This window comes from Bradysia coprophila, unplaced genomic scaffold (genome assembly GCF_014529535.1).
Source record: "Bradysia coprophila strain Holo2 unplaced genomic scaffold, BU_Bcop_v1 contig_232, whole genome shotgun sequence".
In the NCBI taxonomy this organism is placed as follows: Eukaryota; Metazoa; Arthropoda; class Insecta; order Diptera; family Sciaridae; genus Bradysia; species Bradysia coprophila.
The window spans coordinates 2,453,493-2,472,987 of NW_023503493.1; the positions used below are offsets into that span (position 1 = coordinate 2,453,493).

At 37.9% G+C, this 19,495-nt stretch overlaps 1 protein-coding gene across 2 annotated transcripts; it reads right to left on the reverse strand.

The window, feature by feature from the left end:
• Positions 1-1,561: 1,561 nt before the first annotated feature.
• LOC119075878 (sodium/potassium/calcium exchanger 3-like) lies at positions 1,562-10,837 on the reverse strand. Of its 2 annotated transcripts, XM_037182442.1 has the most exons (11): positions 10,543-10,688; positions 7,454-7,663; positions 7,247-7,383; positions 5,429-5,599; positions 4,642-4,714; positions 4,407-4,574; positions 4,191-4,343; positions 3,899-4,132; positions 3,727-3,828; positions 2,423-2,795; positions 1,562-2,234 (listed from the first exon to the last, which is right to left on the reverse strand). In XM_037182442.1, exons 1-10 carry the CDS (start codon positions 10,616-10,618, stop codon positions 2,464-2,466), a joined length of 1,656 nt encoding a protein of 551 aa, XP_037038337.1. In that variant the 5' UTR covers positions 10,619-10,688; the 3' UTR covers positions 1,562-2,234; positions 2,423-2,463. The 2 variants fall into 2 exon arrangements, with proteins under 2 accessions (XP_037038337.1, XP_037038338.1); XM_037182443.1 differs by lacking the exon at positions 1,562-2,234 and having other exon boundaries at positions 2,460-2,795; positions 10,543-10,837.
• Between the last annotated feature and the right edge of the window lie 8,658 nt (positions 10,838-19,495).

Sequence of the window (19,495 nt, forward strand, 5' to 3'; positions counted from 1 at the left end):
TTACAGATAGCCGCCATGTTGTTTTTCCCACATGGTGCCAGTGAAAAAATGATGATCGGCGTAACCTCCAAAGTATATAAACATACTGAAGGTAATGCAAATACTCAGCGGATCACAAATTTTACGAAACCCAAGTTTCGGGTGAATATAAGACTTGTTATGTAGCTTGCGTGGCGTTTTAATGTTGGTAGACATGTGTTGTTTTGCATGCAACTTTTTGTGTTGAGTATAAAGATGCAACCCGAAAGTAGGGTTAAGTGAGTTTTTGTGGATTTGCATTACCTTCAGTATGTTCCAAATTTTTCCCAAAATCAGAACCAGATTTTGCTCTTTTATGGAGTTTTATCGCTTGGCATACTCATTTGCGTGAAATCCTTAGAAACAAATTTTTACACAAATGAGCATGTCAGTCAATAAGAGCAAAATCTGGTTCTGATTCTTTCGAAACAACGGAGATATCAACGTTTGAATGTCAATTCCCATGAAAAAATTATAAATATCGGATTCGACCGCTCTTGCATGTAGCGTTATGTACCATACCACTAAACGCGTGGATTGAAATCATAAAACTGAAAACAGACGAAGCATTGAGTATCTGTTTCGATGAAATTTTTCGTTGTTTTAATAGGGACCGTCAGATTTTCTGAACAGAAAACACTAAAAAAAATGTCAAGTTTGTCAGATTCACTGTTAAACAAAATGTCATTGCGCATGATCTCAAGACTCCGGTAAACTAATTGTTTTCTCAATCAGGCGCAGGTCAATATTTTCCGAGCGATAAGACTTTGTTTGATATCATTAATACAAACATCACATTTTCAAATCCTTATCGGTCCGCATATGTTGGTCCGATTGGGAAAACAATTGGCTTACCGGACTCCTGAGGTCATGCGCTACATAATTGTATTTTGTTTGATTAAGATCCTCGCTGTCAGAATTTCATTATTTTTCAGTGAATCTGTCAAACTTGCCCTTTCGGTTTGTAACTTCGTTTGGGTTTTCTGTTCAGAAAATCTGACGTTACCTAATTTCGTTAAACGTCAAAAGTGACATTAGAACAATGAAAAATTTGATTGAAAAAGATTCTCAATGCTTCGTCTGTTTACAGCATAAGTGCTTTCAATAAGAATTGCATTACCTTTAGTGGTTTATACGTACTTTGCAGTGCCCTAATAGTAATGTACTTAACGTGTACTTGGCCTCGCCTCGGGTTAACAGTGCTCACATCAATTGCTTAAAATTTTCATTTAGGAACAAATTGGGAGGTTGGGTTAGGTACAGTAATGGAATCATAATTTTTTTAAACGTCACTTTCACGCACTAGTGCGTAAATATATGACAAGAGATATGCATGAACCGAAAAAAAAATTATTTGGGAAATGTGCTTTTGTGAGGGTTAGTGCATTTCTCTCCTCAAATGAAAATCCATTTATGCACTACTTCGATCGCACTACTGTACATAATAGTTAGTTATGCAACAAGAATCGTCGATTTTAAATCCGAGTCGAGGCCGAGACTAGTACGCATTTTCCAAACCATTGCACCCTAAGTCTCACATTGAAAACCAAGTGGACCCGATTTCACGCGATTGACGCAAATTTTGACTATTTGATTTCGTTGTTATTGATGATCCCATAAATAAACTTAAATTTAAAAATATATTTAAATCTGTAAGCGCAACCACAGATATACAGACGATTAGGCGATATCAGCGAAAAGCTTAAATGTTTAAACAGAACAGTACAAAAATAAAAATAAAGAAAAAAAAACCCATGCACCTGTTTCATATTTGAATTCAGCCGCTTTCTGGATTAAAAGTCATCTAATCTGTGATTGCGATAAAATATCTTTCGAAGGATTTTTTTCTGTTTCATTTTAATTTTAATTTAAGAAATTAAGAAACGAAGGGATTCATTTTGTGACTGCATCTAAACAACTACTTTATTACAAATTATTATAAGTTTTTTGTCCACCGAACTTAAGTCGACAAAATATGTTTCCGACAACCATACGACTAATAGTAGATTATGCATTCATGCAAGTAGGGAATACACTTTTTTCTCAATAGTATGCAATTTGTAGCCGAGCCGAAGGCAAGTGTTACAATCACACGAAAGAAAAAACGATTTTCCCCCAGTTGCCTTCACTATTTTAAATGCTTGCGGAAGTTAAACACATTTTCCCGCAAGAGTAGCGGAAGGTAAAAACGATTTCCCTTCCGCAAGCATATAATAGTAGAGTACTATACCAGAGAAGTAATTTGATATCTCGTATCAAGATGAGAAAAAGTATCCGACGACTTCAGCCCAAGGTACTTTTACTCATCGTGATACGAGATATCAAATTACTTCCCGTGTGCAGCATGCTATTTTACTTTACGAACGAGGTAAAGGGTTTTCCCTGTATAAGGGAACGGCCCTATTACCTCCCTAGTAAAGTAAACGTAAAATGAAAATGTCTCTCTTAGTAGTACGGTATGCAGATAAGGTCGAAAAATACGCCAACTTCCATCAACACGGCAATCGTGATAAAAACGGCGTATGTAAGTATCAACAAACCTCCGGTGATTTTGGTCAGGATGAAGCGTCGGAAGTAAAGGATCAAATAGAAGCACAATGTCAGCAACAGCAGCGACAGGATGATGTATTCCATTCCGTTTGTATGCAATGCGACATAGGGTCTCTCGTGGCCCGGCGACGAAATAACGGCACGGAAGAACCATGGCACGCCCAGCGCAATGATTATGGCCAATGAAGATGCACCAACGGAGTTTGAGACGCCGACATTACTGTTGCCTGTTAGAGGTGAAAGTCAAGGTTTGGTGAGAAATTTTTCAAAATTAAGACAAACTTTTGTCGCTGAGAAAGAGTGGGACGCCAAAGCCCGTATGGGAAGTGATATGAAAAATGGGTAACACAGAACGGGTTCAGATTGAAATCAGTTTCAGGTCGAACCAAAAATTAGGTTCAGATCGAACCAGAAATGACATTCAGGTCGAACCAGAAATCAGGTTCAGGTCTAACCAGAAATATGGTTCAGGTTGAACCGGAAATCAGGTTCAGGTTGAACCGGAAATCAGGTTCAGGTTGAACCGGAAATCTGGTTCAGGTTGAACCGGAAATCAGGTTCAGGTCGAACCAGAAATTAGGTTCAGGCCGAACCAGAAATGACGTTCAGGTCGAACCAGAAATCAGGTCCAGGTCTAACCAGAAATATGGTTCAGGTTGAACCGGAAATCAGGTTCAGGTCAAACCAGAAAGCAGGTTCAGGTCGAACAGTACAACAGGCTCGGATCGATTCAGAAATCCTGTTCAGGTCGAACAGGACATCAAGTTCAGGTCGAAGCATAAATCAGGTTCAGGTCAAACCAGAAAGCAGGTTCAGGTCGAACAGTACAACAGGCTCGGGTCGATTCAGAAATTCTGTTCAGGTCGAACAGGACATCAAGTTCAGGTCGAAGCATAAATCAGGTTCAGGTCCAACCAGAAATCAGTTGCAGGTCAAACCAGAAATCTGGTTCAGGTCGAGCCAGAAATCAGGTTCAGGTCGAACCAGAAAACAGGTTCAGGTCGAACCAGAAATCAGGTTCAGGTTCCGGTCAGACCGAACATTCCCTAGAATTAAAACTCTTCCTAAACGTGGAAGTGAAGAGCGGATTCAAGTAGTGGACACTGCTAGAAAGAGCAATCAAAGCGGATTCTTTGTTCAATTTCAAAACATGCTCACCTTGTCGAGCCGTAATAAATCCAGTTATTAACTCCGGAGTGCAACCGCCAATAGCAAACACTGTTACACCCATGACTGACTCAGGTATGGAAAATGTGTAGCCTAAACGACACGAGAGAAACATGATTCGTCTACTAGCGAACACTCGGCTGATGATGTTTTAGCAACTCACTTATAATGATCAGCATGAAGAAAATCAAGTAAGTCATAACACCGATCCATACAATCGACATAATGAATGAGAAGGCAAACCATTTCGGATACTTTTTTACATCGACCACAGTGCAGCGCAGAACGAGTCTTATCAACCAAGTGTAGTACCAGAATACAACTCTCGGCCATGCGTCGTTCGGTGGTGGCCACAAGCCCTTTCGTTGCTGTTTCAGCGCATTGTGCGCTTCCTTTTCTGTAAATTAGGATTGAGTTCAAAACCCGTCGCAGTAAATCGCATCACTCTATTCAACCTTCTGCCTCTCGTTGGGCAGTTTCAGCCAGAGCCTTCTCATCAACTTTCTCTTCCTCTACCTTTCCCGTAACGGTAGGTATCTGGTCCATTGTTGTTGTACTGTATTTGAAGACTGCATTGTCCTTGCCCTTCTTCTCGACATCGGTCGTTTCTGGAATTGAAAAGAAAACTCTGTTCGTTCGGTGGTTTTCGTATACACCCAGTATAGTCTCACCAGAAGCACCGCTGATGTTACGATTACAACATCCATATTCAACTTCGAATTTTCGCTTCAAAAATGCACTGATGCGCCTCGATTGGAACATAATCACGTAGTATGGAATTGCGAAAATCATTATGATCAGGGCTTCATACCAATGAATGTATCCGTCCCATGTCGTTCCTGTGAATTTAAATGTGAATTTTTTTTTTGTGGAACCAATGTTGTGCCGGGAAATCTATGTTGTTACCTATCAAGACGATGATATTTGCAGCAAATACTACACAGTCTCTGGTAATCGGCACCCAGTCCATTTGCACTGGCTGGAAATTTTTATTTTTTGGGTTATTTGACAAAACATTTTATCCAAGCTAAGACGGCAAGCATATCATTAGAACAGTTATTGAATCTACTACTTCATTTGATCAATGTATTTTCTACAGATCAGTAGAAAATTTATTACTTCATTTTATACAACAAATGAAATTAATGGTTTCCTAAACATTTTGATGTATAAGACGACGACATCGCTTGTTTGTGTCGTTGTTGTAGATAACAAATGATAAAGCCGTGGTCTATACGAAATATCTATTCAAATGAGTGCAATAACCGCACTAGAGTGGTCATAGTTTCATAAATTCATAGTTTATGAACCACCCTTACCATTCATTGCCAATGGATCATTCACAAAAAACGAAACCGAAAAATGACGAATTTTAGACCGCCTCCCCACGCAAAAGACTGCAGACTGCATCACGCAAAAAGAGTTAAAATTGACCCAAATTTGTCACGTTCTGTCCACGCAAAAAGGGTCAAAATTGACCAAAATTTGTTACAGCATCAACTAAACCCCTTTCGGACATGACATCTTTTGTGTACGATCCCAAAAATGAATGGCCAACTTTTTTAAAAAGTGGGCACGCTTTCTTCGGACTCCCATTCCCCCAATGGGCGTGCATACTTTGTGTAAATAATACCAGTGAAATTGCCAAATTCTATAAAAATGCAACTTGCACAGAGCCCAGTCGACTACTTACCGTTGACGTTGCAAAACTGGCAACGGCTGAGACACCCAACATGTTAAACATGAGTGATCCAATGACTGCACCTATTCCCATGTCAGAGTCAGCAATGAACGTTCCGATTAAATTCGTAAATAATTCTGGGGTACAAGTTGCTGTCGACATGAATACAGCTGCACCGACATCCTGGAAGCATGTTTTTCAATGTTTTAATTTTCTTGGGCAAAGATGACGTGTAGCCGTCGAATGACAACGAGCAGATTTGCATTGCACTTCACGAAGGACATGACCTGTTCAACAATTTTACTTTTTTGTCGATTTATTGAGCAGCTTGCTTATCTATTCATTTCTGGTTGATTCTCGTTTTCATTCACACGAAATACAAAAATGTTGTCGAATATCTCGTGTGAATGGTTAAACTGATAAGTCATTGAAAAACGAGACGAAAGTGATATAATCGTCGACATGATGTCATAAAGGCAATGTAATCGGCCTATCTAGCCACCCATTCATTAAAATGATTCAAGAGCAATGCAATGATGACTGGAAATTTAGAGGTCGAAAGGGTAAGTCGATTTCATTTCCCGTTCAAATATGCCTTTTTGGTCTCGGGCTCAATCGACGCACTTCAAGCATGAGTGGTACTCTAGACAGAAACAGGAACAGTGTATCGAACCAATTTTGATACTGTAAAAAAATCTGGAAACATTTTTCAGACAAAATAGTACTGTCAGTGACAGTCTGTCACTCGAAGCACTTAAAGTGCGTTGGTTCAATGCTTATTCACATAGAGTTCGGAATGTACGCAAACAACGTAAGGTCAGCACCGCTTCGTCCTAACATTAACACTGAATTGACAAGTGTCAAATTAGGAGGTTTTAGTGATAAGAGCTACCACTTAGGATTGTACGTTTTAACTAGCACAACCAAAACAAGTCATCTATCTTTACGAAAGGGACGCAGAGCCTACTGTAATTTCATCAGAGTGCTATGTCATGTCATATAAGTTACCGAACGCTGCTGTGTTTCGGCCTATATCAATTCAAAGAGTGCTTAAAGCTCGCAAAAGCTCTCTGAATTGTAAAGCTAATTTGTTTTCGTTGAATTTGATCGAAACTTCGATTAATTCGTTCCAAAAAAAACATTTAACGAAACGTTGCCCATGAACTCACACGTCCGATTTACCCCTTGATTGATTCGAAGAGTAATAAATCATTGGTCTTTAATCCGTGCCGCTTAGCAAATCGAATTCAAAAAGAAAAGTCTCGGGCTAATAAATCAAAATTTCTATTGTCTTTATGTTGAATGACAAGCGTCATATATACTTCGTATCAGACTAATTACCATGGCGTTTTATCAACACGACAACCATAAAATCGTCTCTATAAATTACCGAAAAGCAGTAAAAAAAACGAATTGTAATAATTGGGAAAATCGACTGTGATTCAAGATTAGGAGATCTCTTTTATGGTGCATGCGTCATGGATGTATAATAAAGCTACCGGATCTCTGATATGACGGAACACTGAAATCGTGTCGCTAACTGGACATTTAGAGAGTGACGTATGGGCGACGTGTAGTGCCAAAATTGACTTTAGAACAAAAGAATTCTGTCGGTCATACGTCGCTTTTAAAATGGACAGTAAGTACATAAAATAGGGGGCGCAAATTCTCGTGAATTGAAGAATTCGTAACTTGACAGTTGTCAGCTGACAGTTGTAAACGTCAAGAATCGTATGGACCACTCTTAAGATGACAACTGTCAAGTTACTAATTCTCAGGTTTACATGAATTGGCCTCCAGGTAGAATTAGAAAATGTTTGGAAAACTCACCGGTGTGATATTCAATGCATCGCATATACATTGTACCGACGGCAGATAGTAATAGTTAATCAGCATTCCGGTAAAGGTGAAGAAATAAATTACACCGATGAAATGAAGCACGATGGCACCATTCATACGTTGTTCCTCTACCCAAAACAAAAATGATAATTTCAGTTAATGGCAACAGCGCACTCAGGATGAATGATAAATATTTACGTGAAAACAAATCGTCAGGAAATTCATCCATCGATGAGTCTTCTCGGCATATCTTTTCCTCATCATCTTCGAGTATACTGCTTAAAAGATGTAACGGACTCTTCCATGGTAACCATTCGTCATCAGTTGTTATTTGAATGGGTGGTGGTTCAGGGAAGTCGCGTAAGTTGTTGTTGTTCGTTACATTTATTTGACGTGGTTCGTTGCCGCCTGTTGATAATATTCTTGGTTTGTAATTTGTAGAAGGAAAAGTTTGGTTTTGAAGAGAACCGCAATTTGACCGCCCAAATATTTAGTACCCTAAATGGGGTACTGAAACTTGACAGTGTGTAAAACAACTGTAAAACACTGTAAAAAACGATTTCATACTCCATTTGGGAGCTGTCGACTATAATCACTTTAGCTTGAAGTGCGTTGGTTAAAGTTAAAATTTCGAAATTTTTAGAAAATTGTCGGTAAATCTGGTAAATTTCAACAATTTTGAATCAATAAAGTACCAATATGCCCTCAACATAAGCAATGTCGCGATAGCCTGTGTGCAGAAAACGTAGATCATTGAAAACTAATTCCAGGCATATGGTTGATGGATCCGAAGGTGCCCGGGAAGAAGTCCCCCCGGACGACTTTAACTTTCAAATGGTCATAACTCGGAAAGTTGAGAGTATTTCTGAAAACAATGTTCTAGCAGGATGTAGAGCGTTAAAAACTCTACAAAACTGCCAAAGAAACCGATGGTCCAAAAGGTGTGTCTGTCGAGGTTTTCTAACATCGAAAGTTCGACATTTTCGTTTTTGACTCTAATTTCCTGATAGACAAATTATTAAGTTTAGCTTTTGGCATGACGTTGTAGAGGAGGTCGAGTACTACCAGTACACTAGGCATTGTCCCGGTCGGCGATCCATCCGAAACCACTTTTTCAACATTATTGAATGAACTTTTTAAGTGTACCCACGTCGCCCACGAAGCCAGTGCAGACACTGTAACCGGTGTTGCTGAGTCGAGGTAACCTTGGCCAGTAAGTGCACATAATATTCCATAACAGTAGCTAAACTCTTTTACAAAATATTTGGGATCTCGATGTAGCACATTTTGTACTACAAAATCTGAGAGAGTGAAATTTGTGAGAAAAACAACGACTTTGGGACGAAAAGACAAACTTTAACTAATTCGGCAAAATATAGCAAAATGATTGTTCAAAAAATTGAAGTACAAGATTTGAAATTTCGACATTTTTAAATCGTCATATGTCCAAGATGAAGATAGTTTGAAACTCTTTAAATGGCGATTCAGACAAATGTAAAATCAATTCTCGACGTTTAATAGAGCATGGAATTCTCTAACAATATCACCATTCAAAGAAGTCACTTCATCTCGGACATATCACGATTTAAAAATGTCGACTTTAGTTGGCTGTTCTCCTGGTCAGGTTGTTGAGGGAAGCCATTTTAACAGGAATTAGCTTAGAATTAGTCCCTCTATCCGTTACGATAACAATCTGTATTTAAATTGACTCAATGTGGCTCTTTATAGTACTCGAGTCCCTCAAAAAGAACATGAAGAAAAATCAGAGGTGGTGTCGCGACTACGTTCAAGTTTTGTTCAACCCCACCGTGTGTTTGAAATCAAACTCTTAAAATTACCTCAAAACGTGCGTATATAAATCACTGAAGATGGTTGGTTACGTACCACCACATGCCAGTTAGGGCTACACTTGGGGTCAGTTTTTATTTTTGAGACAAGCTGCAGTGCAGATTTCAATCACATTCAGTGTCTATGTCTTAATACGTTGAAAGCAAGAGCGCCGATAATACACTAGAAACGGATCATCGCACAGTGTGTCAAGAATAAGGAAAACTCGCCACGCGAGAATATCTAGAACGAATGAACCACTGAAGATACAAATCCGACCAAAAAGTCCACTTCATTGCAGCAATTACGATTTCAATAGAATTTTCGCATGGTTGAAATACTTGTCTAACGTTGGAGCTATCGTATTCACCACATTCCATCAATCCCATCAATGCACTGTGATTCTATAGAAATCGTTAGCGCTATACCGAACGAAATATGACGCTGCATTCAACCGAAACTTGGGATTTGTATTTTTTTGTGATACGCTGAAGATTTGCGCTAGGTCAAAAACACACGAACACTTTTGCGTTGATGGGACCGACAGTTAGGCGACATTTTTCAGCTAAACAATGGAAAACACAACAGAACTTTCGATCAAGGCTATAAACTTTGGGGAGGTCACTCAGATATAGATACACAAGTGGCACACCACAGTTGACGATAAAATGACGGATTTCATACGAAAAATCACCTCCTTTGATTCATGTCGCCGTGACGATGTTGTGCATTTTTTAAATGTGAAATCTTCAGAAGTGGTGTGTTCCCTCGTATCTAATAAATCGACAATCTGCGTGACCTCCTCAAAGTTTGCAGCCTTTCGACCTTCAGTGTTTGAATACTTTGGATGACACCCTACTTTCCACACTAGAAATTCACCACGACCAACAAATTCGATTTTGGTGAACTGGTTTGTATGAATACGGCGTGTTCCCGCTTTTTTGTATCATCGTTGTCGATAACAGATAATTGGCTTGTTCTGAAATGTTCCACAAAGCCGACAGTGCAATATCTTGTATACACTCGAACGAGCCAACTTCAAAAAATCTTTTCATCAATGATAGTAGTAGTAGTAGTAGTAGTAGCATGGACGGTAGCTATATTTTGAGATAACTGCGAGAATGATGAGTATAGCGGCCAAATGAATCAGTTTACTTTGAACTGTTGAAGTGCTCTCTGGCGCCATAAACAAAAAATAATCGACGGAGCGTGTTAATCTAGCCGAAATGATTTCTTGTACAGCCAACCGCTCTGTATGTTTAAACTATTGAAAATGTTTACTCCATTGACGGCCAGTTCATGAATTAAATTTACGTTCGATAGCACGGCAGTGCAATGATGATGAAATGGAGAATCTTTTGAATTGAGAAACTTTCCTCCCCTGATCGAAGCTTTTTTCACAGTCTGGTACGTTGGTAGCGTAGATACACCGCAAATAACGAACTGCTATACAAACTCACCATCATTGATCGCATTAGCACAACTACACAATTGGAGGAGAACTGCCACAACTACTGCAACTACAAAATTTTTCATTGTTTCCTTTTTGCTGTATTTACACGGCAATCCTGATTATCTCTCTCATTAGCTCACAATTTCACTTCACATTCCAATCTACCGAAAAAAAAAGTTCGAAATTTTATCCGAATTTCAGCTCCCAATTAAAACGATTTCTTTTTCTGATGAATCTTTTATTCAAACGATTATTACCGACGAACAGTCAAAGCACAACTAAATTCGAACTACAACGGACGGTCTAATTTAACATTCAATCGAAGCCCAGGTCTTAAACATGGCTGGTGATTGGGTCAATTTCTATAAGCTCCGATTAATGAACACATCCACACAACAACAACAACGAGTTATCGACTAAAGATATTCCACTATCAGCGACTGTGTGTTATCTCTTGCTGGAGACTTAACACATAAAAGCAAAAAGTCTTGAATTTTCACGATGACGACCAGCCGTAGATTTACATTATTTTTGTGGAACAAAGGTAAATCACTGCTCGTGAACATTGATTAAGTTTGTTGACGAAAGAGAATTAAAATAAATTCAGGGGGCAACCAGTTATTTCCAACGACTAATACAGCTACTGCTCTTCGACGGCAATTATTCACTGTCTTAAGGAATATTCTAAGATTAACGGCTCAGAGCTTGCAAATGGATGCTCGTTCTAAAAATAATGAGCAAGAGCACAGAGCTGGACTCAATGTTCATTAGGTTCATGGTCATACACATCATGGTTGCTAGTTAAGCAATGGGTGCGAATAGTTAAATAAAGTCTAATCGCGCCAAGTACTTGCGATTAGTGAAATAAAGACTATTCGTACAAAGTGCCATTAGTCTTTATTTCACTATTCGCACCTTTCAAATAAGCAGAAAAGCTTCGTACGATGTTGTTAATGATACTAGCATTGACTTAAATCATTAAAATGTAACCGTTGATGTTTCGTATGATGTTTTGACATAATTACCATCTTCTCCAAACATTTTCAACACCCTCTTCTACAATCACTTTGTAAAACGAAGCATCACTCTCTTCCACAAGCAATGTGTAAAATGAAGCATCACTCTCCTCTGCAAACACTTTCTAAAAGGAAGCCGCACTCTACTCTACAAACACTATGTCAAAGGAAGCATCAATCTCCTCTACAAGCAATATGTAAAAGGAAGCATCACTCTCCTCTACAAACTTTTTTGTAAAATCCTTCTCTGCAAACGCTTTGTAAAAGTAAGTCGCACTCTACTTTACAAATACTTTGTAAAAGGAAGCAATCACTATCCTGTACAAACACTTTGTAAAACTGTTTGTAGTTTAGGACGATGCTACCTTTTACAATATGTCAATACGTAATACGAAACATTTTCATACTTTGTGCAAGCCTTTCGATTTTGCATTGATGGGATCGACACATATGCTGCGTTTCCATTGTAATTCAATATTCACCACAGGCCGAACAATGCTTTTGGCGTTAGATAGACCCGAAAAACCAATTTTATTGTCTGTCCCATGCGAAAGTTGACCATTACGTAGCAGTCTATCCGCAGCGAAAATGATCCATTATACGAACCATATTTTCGGTTCATTTTACGAGAATTTCGTTATGATAAGCAACTTTCGAAGACTGGCAATAAACCAGAATACATTGGATGCGGCTACGTAATTCATTAATTGACTCGCAAACTCACTCGTGTGTTTCTGATCGACTTGCTGAGGTAACCATCTTTCCGATGATTTGAGTGTCGTTTTCAGCTCGGATATTCAAACTCTACACTCAACACTCGTCAAAGTAGCGGTAGCTGTTGATCCGATCATGATGACACATCGGTAATATCAGTAAAACGAAAAATATTGATTGATGTGTGGATGTTTCTTGAGCACATATGGACGTAATAGATCATTTTCATTATACGGTACTCGTCAACGTAACCGCACTTAATTTTTCGTCAAGTAGTGAAGTAGCCTCAATTAATTGACGTTAACTGCGTTCAATTTACTGGTTTTTACCAGAGAAATGATAAGTTGGTACGCCTGTGGCTACACTGAAACACTGAAAGTTGGCTCATATGAGAGAGAATGTCAGGGAATCTAATTTTTTCAATTTTCCTCCTATCTCTTCACAGGCGTACCAACTTATCATTTCTCTTGGTTTTACATGAAAATCGTTCGTTCAATTCATTCGATATTTTTCGACATGTCTGACAGCTGTCTGACGTTTACAAGGTCATGAAAATGGTGTATTCCCAAAACCGAAATAGAAGTACCGTATAACATATGTGTTGCAAAACTACGTAAATCAGATGTCCAACATTAAACAGTTCGGATTTTTGTGAATTTCGTTGACAAAAGACCTTTCAAGCAGAAAATCCCTGACGATTTTCAATGATTTAAAGATATTTTTGTTCCCGTTATTGGTGCATATTCAATGGTTTTCGTCGATTTCCAAGCTTCGTGGGTTAAGCGTACCAATCCTCTGAGACCTATTGTTCTTTCATTCGTAAAATTGTTTCATGAATGAGAGAACAATTGGCGTCTTGTCCGAGAATTGGTACGCTTACCCTAGGATCCTTTTTTGGTTGACAGAGTTTTTTCTATAGTTTATGCGTCCCTCGGTGAAAAGGCCAAGAGTTATACAAAAAATGTAAAATTCAAATTTCCATTTTTATTAATCGAAATCATCGACCAATGTTGCATTAGATTTGGTCTTATCATTAATATCAAACTGGATTAAAATCACCAGATAAGATGCGATCGTTGCTATCATCTGGAAATTCGACGGAAGTTTCAAATTAATTTAAATTTTGTTTTAAAGGTCGCTGCAAACCTACGGAAAATAGAAATGTTGAATTGATTTTAAATAATCCGCATGGAGTTACCGCTGGTGATACAAGTAAACTTTGGAAAGACAGTAGTTCAATCTGCAAGGAAATAGAAAATTTAAAAAGTCCACAGATTTACGGTCAAGGTTTGCTGTTACTCACATTTTGTTTTAAGGGTGTGTTTAAGTGGTGAAGAGTGCGAAATGTTATTGCAGTGGTTCGAGCCTTAAAAAATTTGCATTCAAGATTTTACATTTTCCGAAGCAACGTTGTATATGAAGAGATTTCGCAAGATCGACATAATTTCACTGTTTCCGTAATACGCATATAAACTACCAGGTAGGATCTAATGTCACCGCTTAGGACATAACTTTTTTCAAAGCGGATTCAAACGCACTCATTTCCATATTATTTTGACACTAATATAATGAATGTTTTCAATCAATTGACCGGTTTTAAAGAATAGGTCATATCTGGAATGTACATTCATTGCTAATACGTAACAAGAAATGTCGGTAACATTAACTACATTTCAATAAAATAATTGCAACTGACCTGAAATTGTACTAAGATTTCGTATGACAATTACAGCAAAGTTGAGCGGATTTTTTACTTACCATAACGGCCCCAGTGATCTGCGAAAACTCTTCATATAAAATCTTGAACGAAAGTTACCTGCTTGGCAACCATACATGAAATGGACACATTATGGTACAATTCAATTGCATAGCATGACAGAAACGCAAAATCTTTAATTATATGACCGGAAAGGATTCGCCACAAGTCGGGTTTTGAGCTGATTTCTCTAATGTTATCATAAATGTAGAACAGCTAGAAGTAGGAACTCGGTTAATTGTGGGAATTTATTGTTAAACCTCTTAGAAGCCCGGCTCGGAACAGATCAGGTAGCCCTTTATCTGAACCTGCATTTCAGGTCGACTGGAGAATATTCGAATCTGAACTGAATTGACCTGAATTTGCATGAAATTTGAAAATCAGGTTGGGTTTCAGGTAAATATCTGGTTAGATTTCTGGTAAGCATGGTTAGATTTCAGGTAAATCAGGTCAGATTTCAGGTAAATCAGGTTAGATTTCAGGTAAATCAGGTTAGATATCTGTGAGGATATCTGGTAAGTCTGGTTTCTAGTAAATCAGGTTAGATTTTAGGTAAATCAGGTTAGATTTTAGGTAAATTAGGTTATTTTCAGGTAAATCAGATTGGATATCAGGTAAATCAGGTTAGATTTCAGGTAAATTAGGTTAGATTTTAGGTAAATCAGGTTAGATTTTAGGTAAATTAGGTTATTTTCAGGTAAATCAGATTGGATATCAGGTAAATTCGGTTGGATTTCAGGTAAATTAGGTTAGGTTTTAGGTAAATTAGGTTAGATTTTAGGTAAATCAGGTTATATTTCAGGTAAATTAGGTTAGATTTCAAGTAAATCAGGTTAGATTTCAGGTAAATTAGGTTAGATTTCAGGTAAATCAAGTTAGATTTCAGGTAAATTAAGTTAGATTTTAGGTAAATTAGGTTAGATTTCAGGTAAATTAGGTTAGATTTCAGGTAAATCAGGTTAGATTTCAGGTAAATCAAGTTAGATTTCAGGTAAATCAAGTTAGATTTCAGGTAAATCAGGTTAGATTTCAGGCAAATCAGGTTAGATTTCAGCTGAATCAGGTTAGATATCTGTGAGGATATCTGGTAAGTATCGTTAGGTTTCTGGTAAGTCTTGTAAGTCTGGGTTTCTGGTAAATCAGGTTAGATTTTAGGTAAATTAGGTTATTTTCAGGTAAATCAGATTGGATATCAGGTAAATTCGGTTAAATTTCAGGTAAATTAGGTTAGATTTTAGGTAAATTACAATCGCTAAACCGAACTGGTGTGCATACGTTATTTTGCACCAGCTGGTCCCATTTGGAATTGTATGTGACCAGCTGGTGCAAAATAACGTATGCACACCAGTTCGGTTTAGCGATTGTATGTTAGATTTTAGGTAAATCAGGTTAGATTTCAGGTAAATCAGGTTAGATTTCAGGTAAATCAGGTTAGATTTCAGGTAAATCAGGTTAGATTTCAGCTGAATCAGGTTAGATATCTGGTAAGTATCGTTAGGTTTCTGGTAAGTCTTGTAAGTCTGGTTTCTAGTAAATCAGGTTAGATTTCAGGTAAATTAGGTTATTTTCAGGTAAATCAGATTGGATATCAGGTAAATTTGGTTGGAATTGAGGTAAATTAGGTTAGATTTCAGGTAAATCAGGTTAGATTTCAGCTGAATCAGGTTAGATATCTGGTAAGTATCGTTAGGTTTCTGGTAAGTCTTGTAAGTCTGGTTTCTAGTAAATCAGGTTAGATTTCAGGTAAATTAGGTTATTTTCAGGTAAATCAGATTGGATATCAGGTAAATTTGGTTGGAATTGAGGTAAATTAGGTTAGATTTCATTTAAATCTAGTAGATTTCATGTATATCAGGTTAGGTAAATCTGTAATTTTTTAGCTATACCTGAAATCTGGCGTTATTTACCTGAACTTTTCGAGCCTTATTTAGTTTTAAAGTATCGCCAAGTGTTTAATGCAAAATCTTTTACTTCAATTGCTTTAGTCTTAATACAAAAATCTCTCACCTCAATCAAAATCACAAAAAATGTGTTCAGAATCGCAAACAGCAACTGCAGCGAAAATAATTTATTGAACCTTTTCGTAAACGTCGAAGCTTTATAGTAGATGTAACTGATTTGATCGATTTCGTCGCCCAATTGCCTATACAACCGATGTTTTATCTTACAATTCAAGTCGTTGTTGTGCACAACCGACAGGACCTCGGTTATTTGCACCGCTTTACTATTCAGATTGCGGTAAAACATTAGAATGAACAACATGCCAGCATAGAATATGCCCGATATGGTAATATCAGTGAGGTGCATGTAACTGATCAATGTAAATGTTAAAATGTCACTTTGAAACATGGTCGATGTAATTCGTCTGTATAAGCTAATTATGTACGTGATGGTGATCAATTGAACGAAAACTCCGGCTACCTTCGAGACGTAGCAACGGTAAAATATTCGGTCGAAAACCGGAGTATCATTCATCAACTGTCGTATGCTTCGATGTAAATGTACAGCGTCTGCGAGAATATTTCGGAAATTTTTACGATATAAGAATTGCACAATGTACACAGTGATCACTCTGTAGGCGGTTATCAAATTTTCGGCCGCGTAAACAAAGATCAAAACCACTTTTGTAGAGACGACGAAATAGGAGAGTTCCCACACAATTTTCATTATTAAAACTTGAAGCGATATAACGATCAACACGGTATATACGCCGCTATACGCACATAACATTGGTGAAATACTGTACGAACGATTGAACACTATCAATCCTTGCAGTTTTCCGATAAACAGCAGTATCTTTAACGGTAAATGAAAGAAATAATTTTTAATTTTGGACAACATTTTCGCTGAGAGCACCACTTCTGTCTGCCTGAAAGCACCACGTGTGTTTTATAATTTTGGTGGAGTCATTGTGCACAGTCATGGAATGAATTCACAGAATTAATAAATTGGTTTCATCGATTTTCGACCTGTAGTAGAGGTTACACTATACGAAATTCGATTGCATATTGAACGAGCACCCTTAAAGGTTTTTGAGAACCCAAAAAATTCTGAAGTTCTTGATCTGGGAGGCTACTGAACCATGGGGATTGATGGAATTTTAGGAACCAACCCACTACTTTGTTCATCATCCCTTTAGTACAGAAGAGAATCAAAAAAAAAGAGTTTTCCCTTAAAATTCCAGAGTTCTAGAACTGAGAAAATGCTGGACCATATGAAGTGTTTGAATTTAGGAACTAGTACACTGTCAGGTCAATAGTCCTAGAAGAAGCAAAAAAAATCCAAAAAAATGCAAGAAAGTCCTTTAAAACTTTCAGTTCTAGAATTTGAAGCTGAAGAAAGAAGCAAGAACTATACCGGTCTGTAATTCTTCCTTATTTAACTTGACAAATGGAGCACTTTCAAGAAATCCCCGAGAAACCAAAAACATGTGTCGCTTCCAACCCAGTTCCTGGCTATATCCCATCAGGATAATAAGCTAGGATGTCAGGGATTATTGAGGAATCATGAAATTTTGGGTACTTTATGCTGAAAAGCTTTCGAAAGTTCCAAATCCAGAACACATTCCAAAATTACACTGAAAAGTCGTAAAATTCCAGAGTTCTGACTAGTGGAACCTCTGGATGAGGAAATGGGGACAGCTTCATAACAGCAAGTTTCCTGACAGACTAAAAATTTGTCTTTAGCGAAAATCTTGAAAATTATTTTTTTTTCATTCTCAGCATTGTATTTTGCATGAGGGGAATGGGGAAAATCGGTTCCAGATCCGCCACCGTTAAAGATAAGGAAGGACTGCGATACCTTATTTCTATAGAGAATTTCATGGAAAACAAATCTCCTGAACATCGTTTCATTGTAAAAATTAAATTTGACCAGTTCCTCTTTCATTTGAGCTAAATATAGCTATGGTAGGAGTCATGGCGACCTCATAATAATTCCTACCGTTGCGCCGTAAACATTAAAGTGGTGGGAGGTTCTCACAGGGAAGAGAAGGGGAAAGGCTAAAATTTTGGGCTACACATCGCATTAGACTCTGTAAGGCCATATTTACCAATGGTCAAACTTTCAGACTTTTGTCAAAAAATGAACTGTGCAATCGCTAAGAACCCCCACTACTGCGTAAACACCGTTCTACCTATACATGGGGGAAACGAGTTTATTAGTACATTCTGTAGCAAAATTATTTTATTGCCCGCCCTACGCGAAAGTTGACTATTACAGAGCAATTTGCTACCTGCGAAAGTGACTCATTACATGAAGAACATTTTCGGTTTATTTTTTACGTTAACTTATTTCTGATAAATAATCAACTTTCGACACGACAGACAGACAACCTCAAAGAACTTTGTGATTGTCGTAGTAGACTCACTTGTGTGTTTAGAGCACCTTCTTCGCCGAAGTCACCGAAGCTTGGTGCTCAAACAACACACGAGTAATGATTAGATCATCACCACCGCAAGGTTAAGATTTTGGGTTCGTGTCACACCTCTGCACGCATTTTTCATTTCAAATTGTCATGTCCACACTACATAACACTGACTCATATGATCCTCCAAAGGTCCGTTTCCAACGCGTAACATTAAAAAATAGATTGTCCTGCTTTCGCAGCGTCTAATTCAATTTTAAAGAGATGTTCAACGAGATGTTCTGGGAGTCATTCCAACCGTGTATACCAGAACATAACTCGATGCTAAAAACCAAAATTGTCGACATGTATCGATTTTGTGAAAAAAATTCCAAAATCGTGCGACTCAACTCAATTTATTTCAAAACATCCCTGAACACAGCAAATGATTGATATGCCGTTCTGCATATCTGAAAAAGTGAAGCAAAGTTATGGTAATTTAATGACAAACATCCTAATGGCTGAGATGAAGCCCCTTAGCCACAATATTTTACATGCGTCGAAAACCGTACTTTTCATAGTTCAAGCACTACTTTCAACGCCCTCAGCATGTGGAATCCATTACATAACTTGGGATAAAAATGAAGAGTCTCGTTGCCGTGTGTATATTGACCTCGGCTTCGCCTCAGTTCAACAAAATTCAGACGAAAACTCTACTTTTCAACTTTTTATCCCTAGTCATGTATGCACCAGACAACATTTTAAACAAAAGTAGAGTTTTCGTGTGAAATTTGTTGATCCGAGGCGTAGCCGAGGGCAATAAAAACATGCTGAAGGCGTCGAAAGTAGTGCTTCAAAATGTAGCATGTAAAATACTATTTCTTCGTGCGGGGCTAAAATATTTATCTCATTCAAAAGTACCATGATAAATGACTCGTACGTCAATTTAATGAATCGTCCAGCAGTAACGATAGTGGGACGTTTGGTTCGTTCCAGAAAAATTAAAATACTTCGTCGAATTGCTGAAGTGTGATTCCGAATCGGTTGACCACGGTGTCCACAAGTGCAATTCAAATTGTACCATTCGCACAGATAAATCGAAGTGAAGAGGTTGGTGGACTGAAATCAT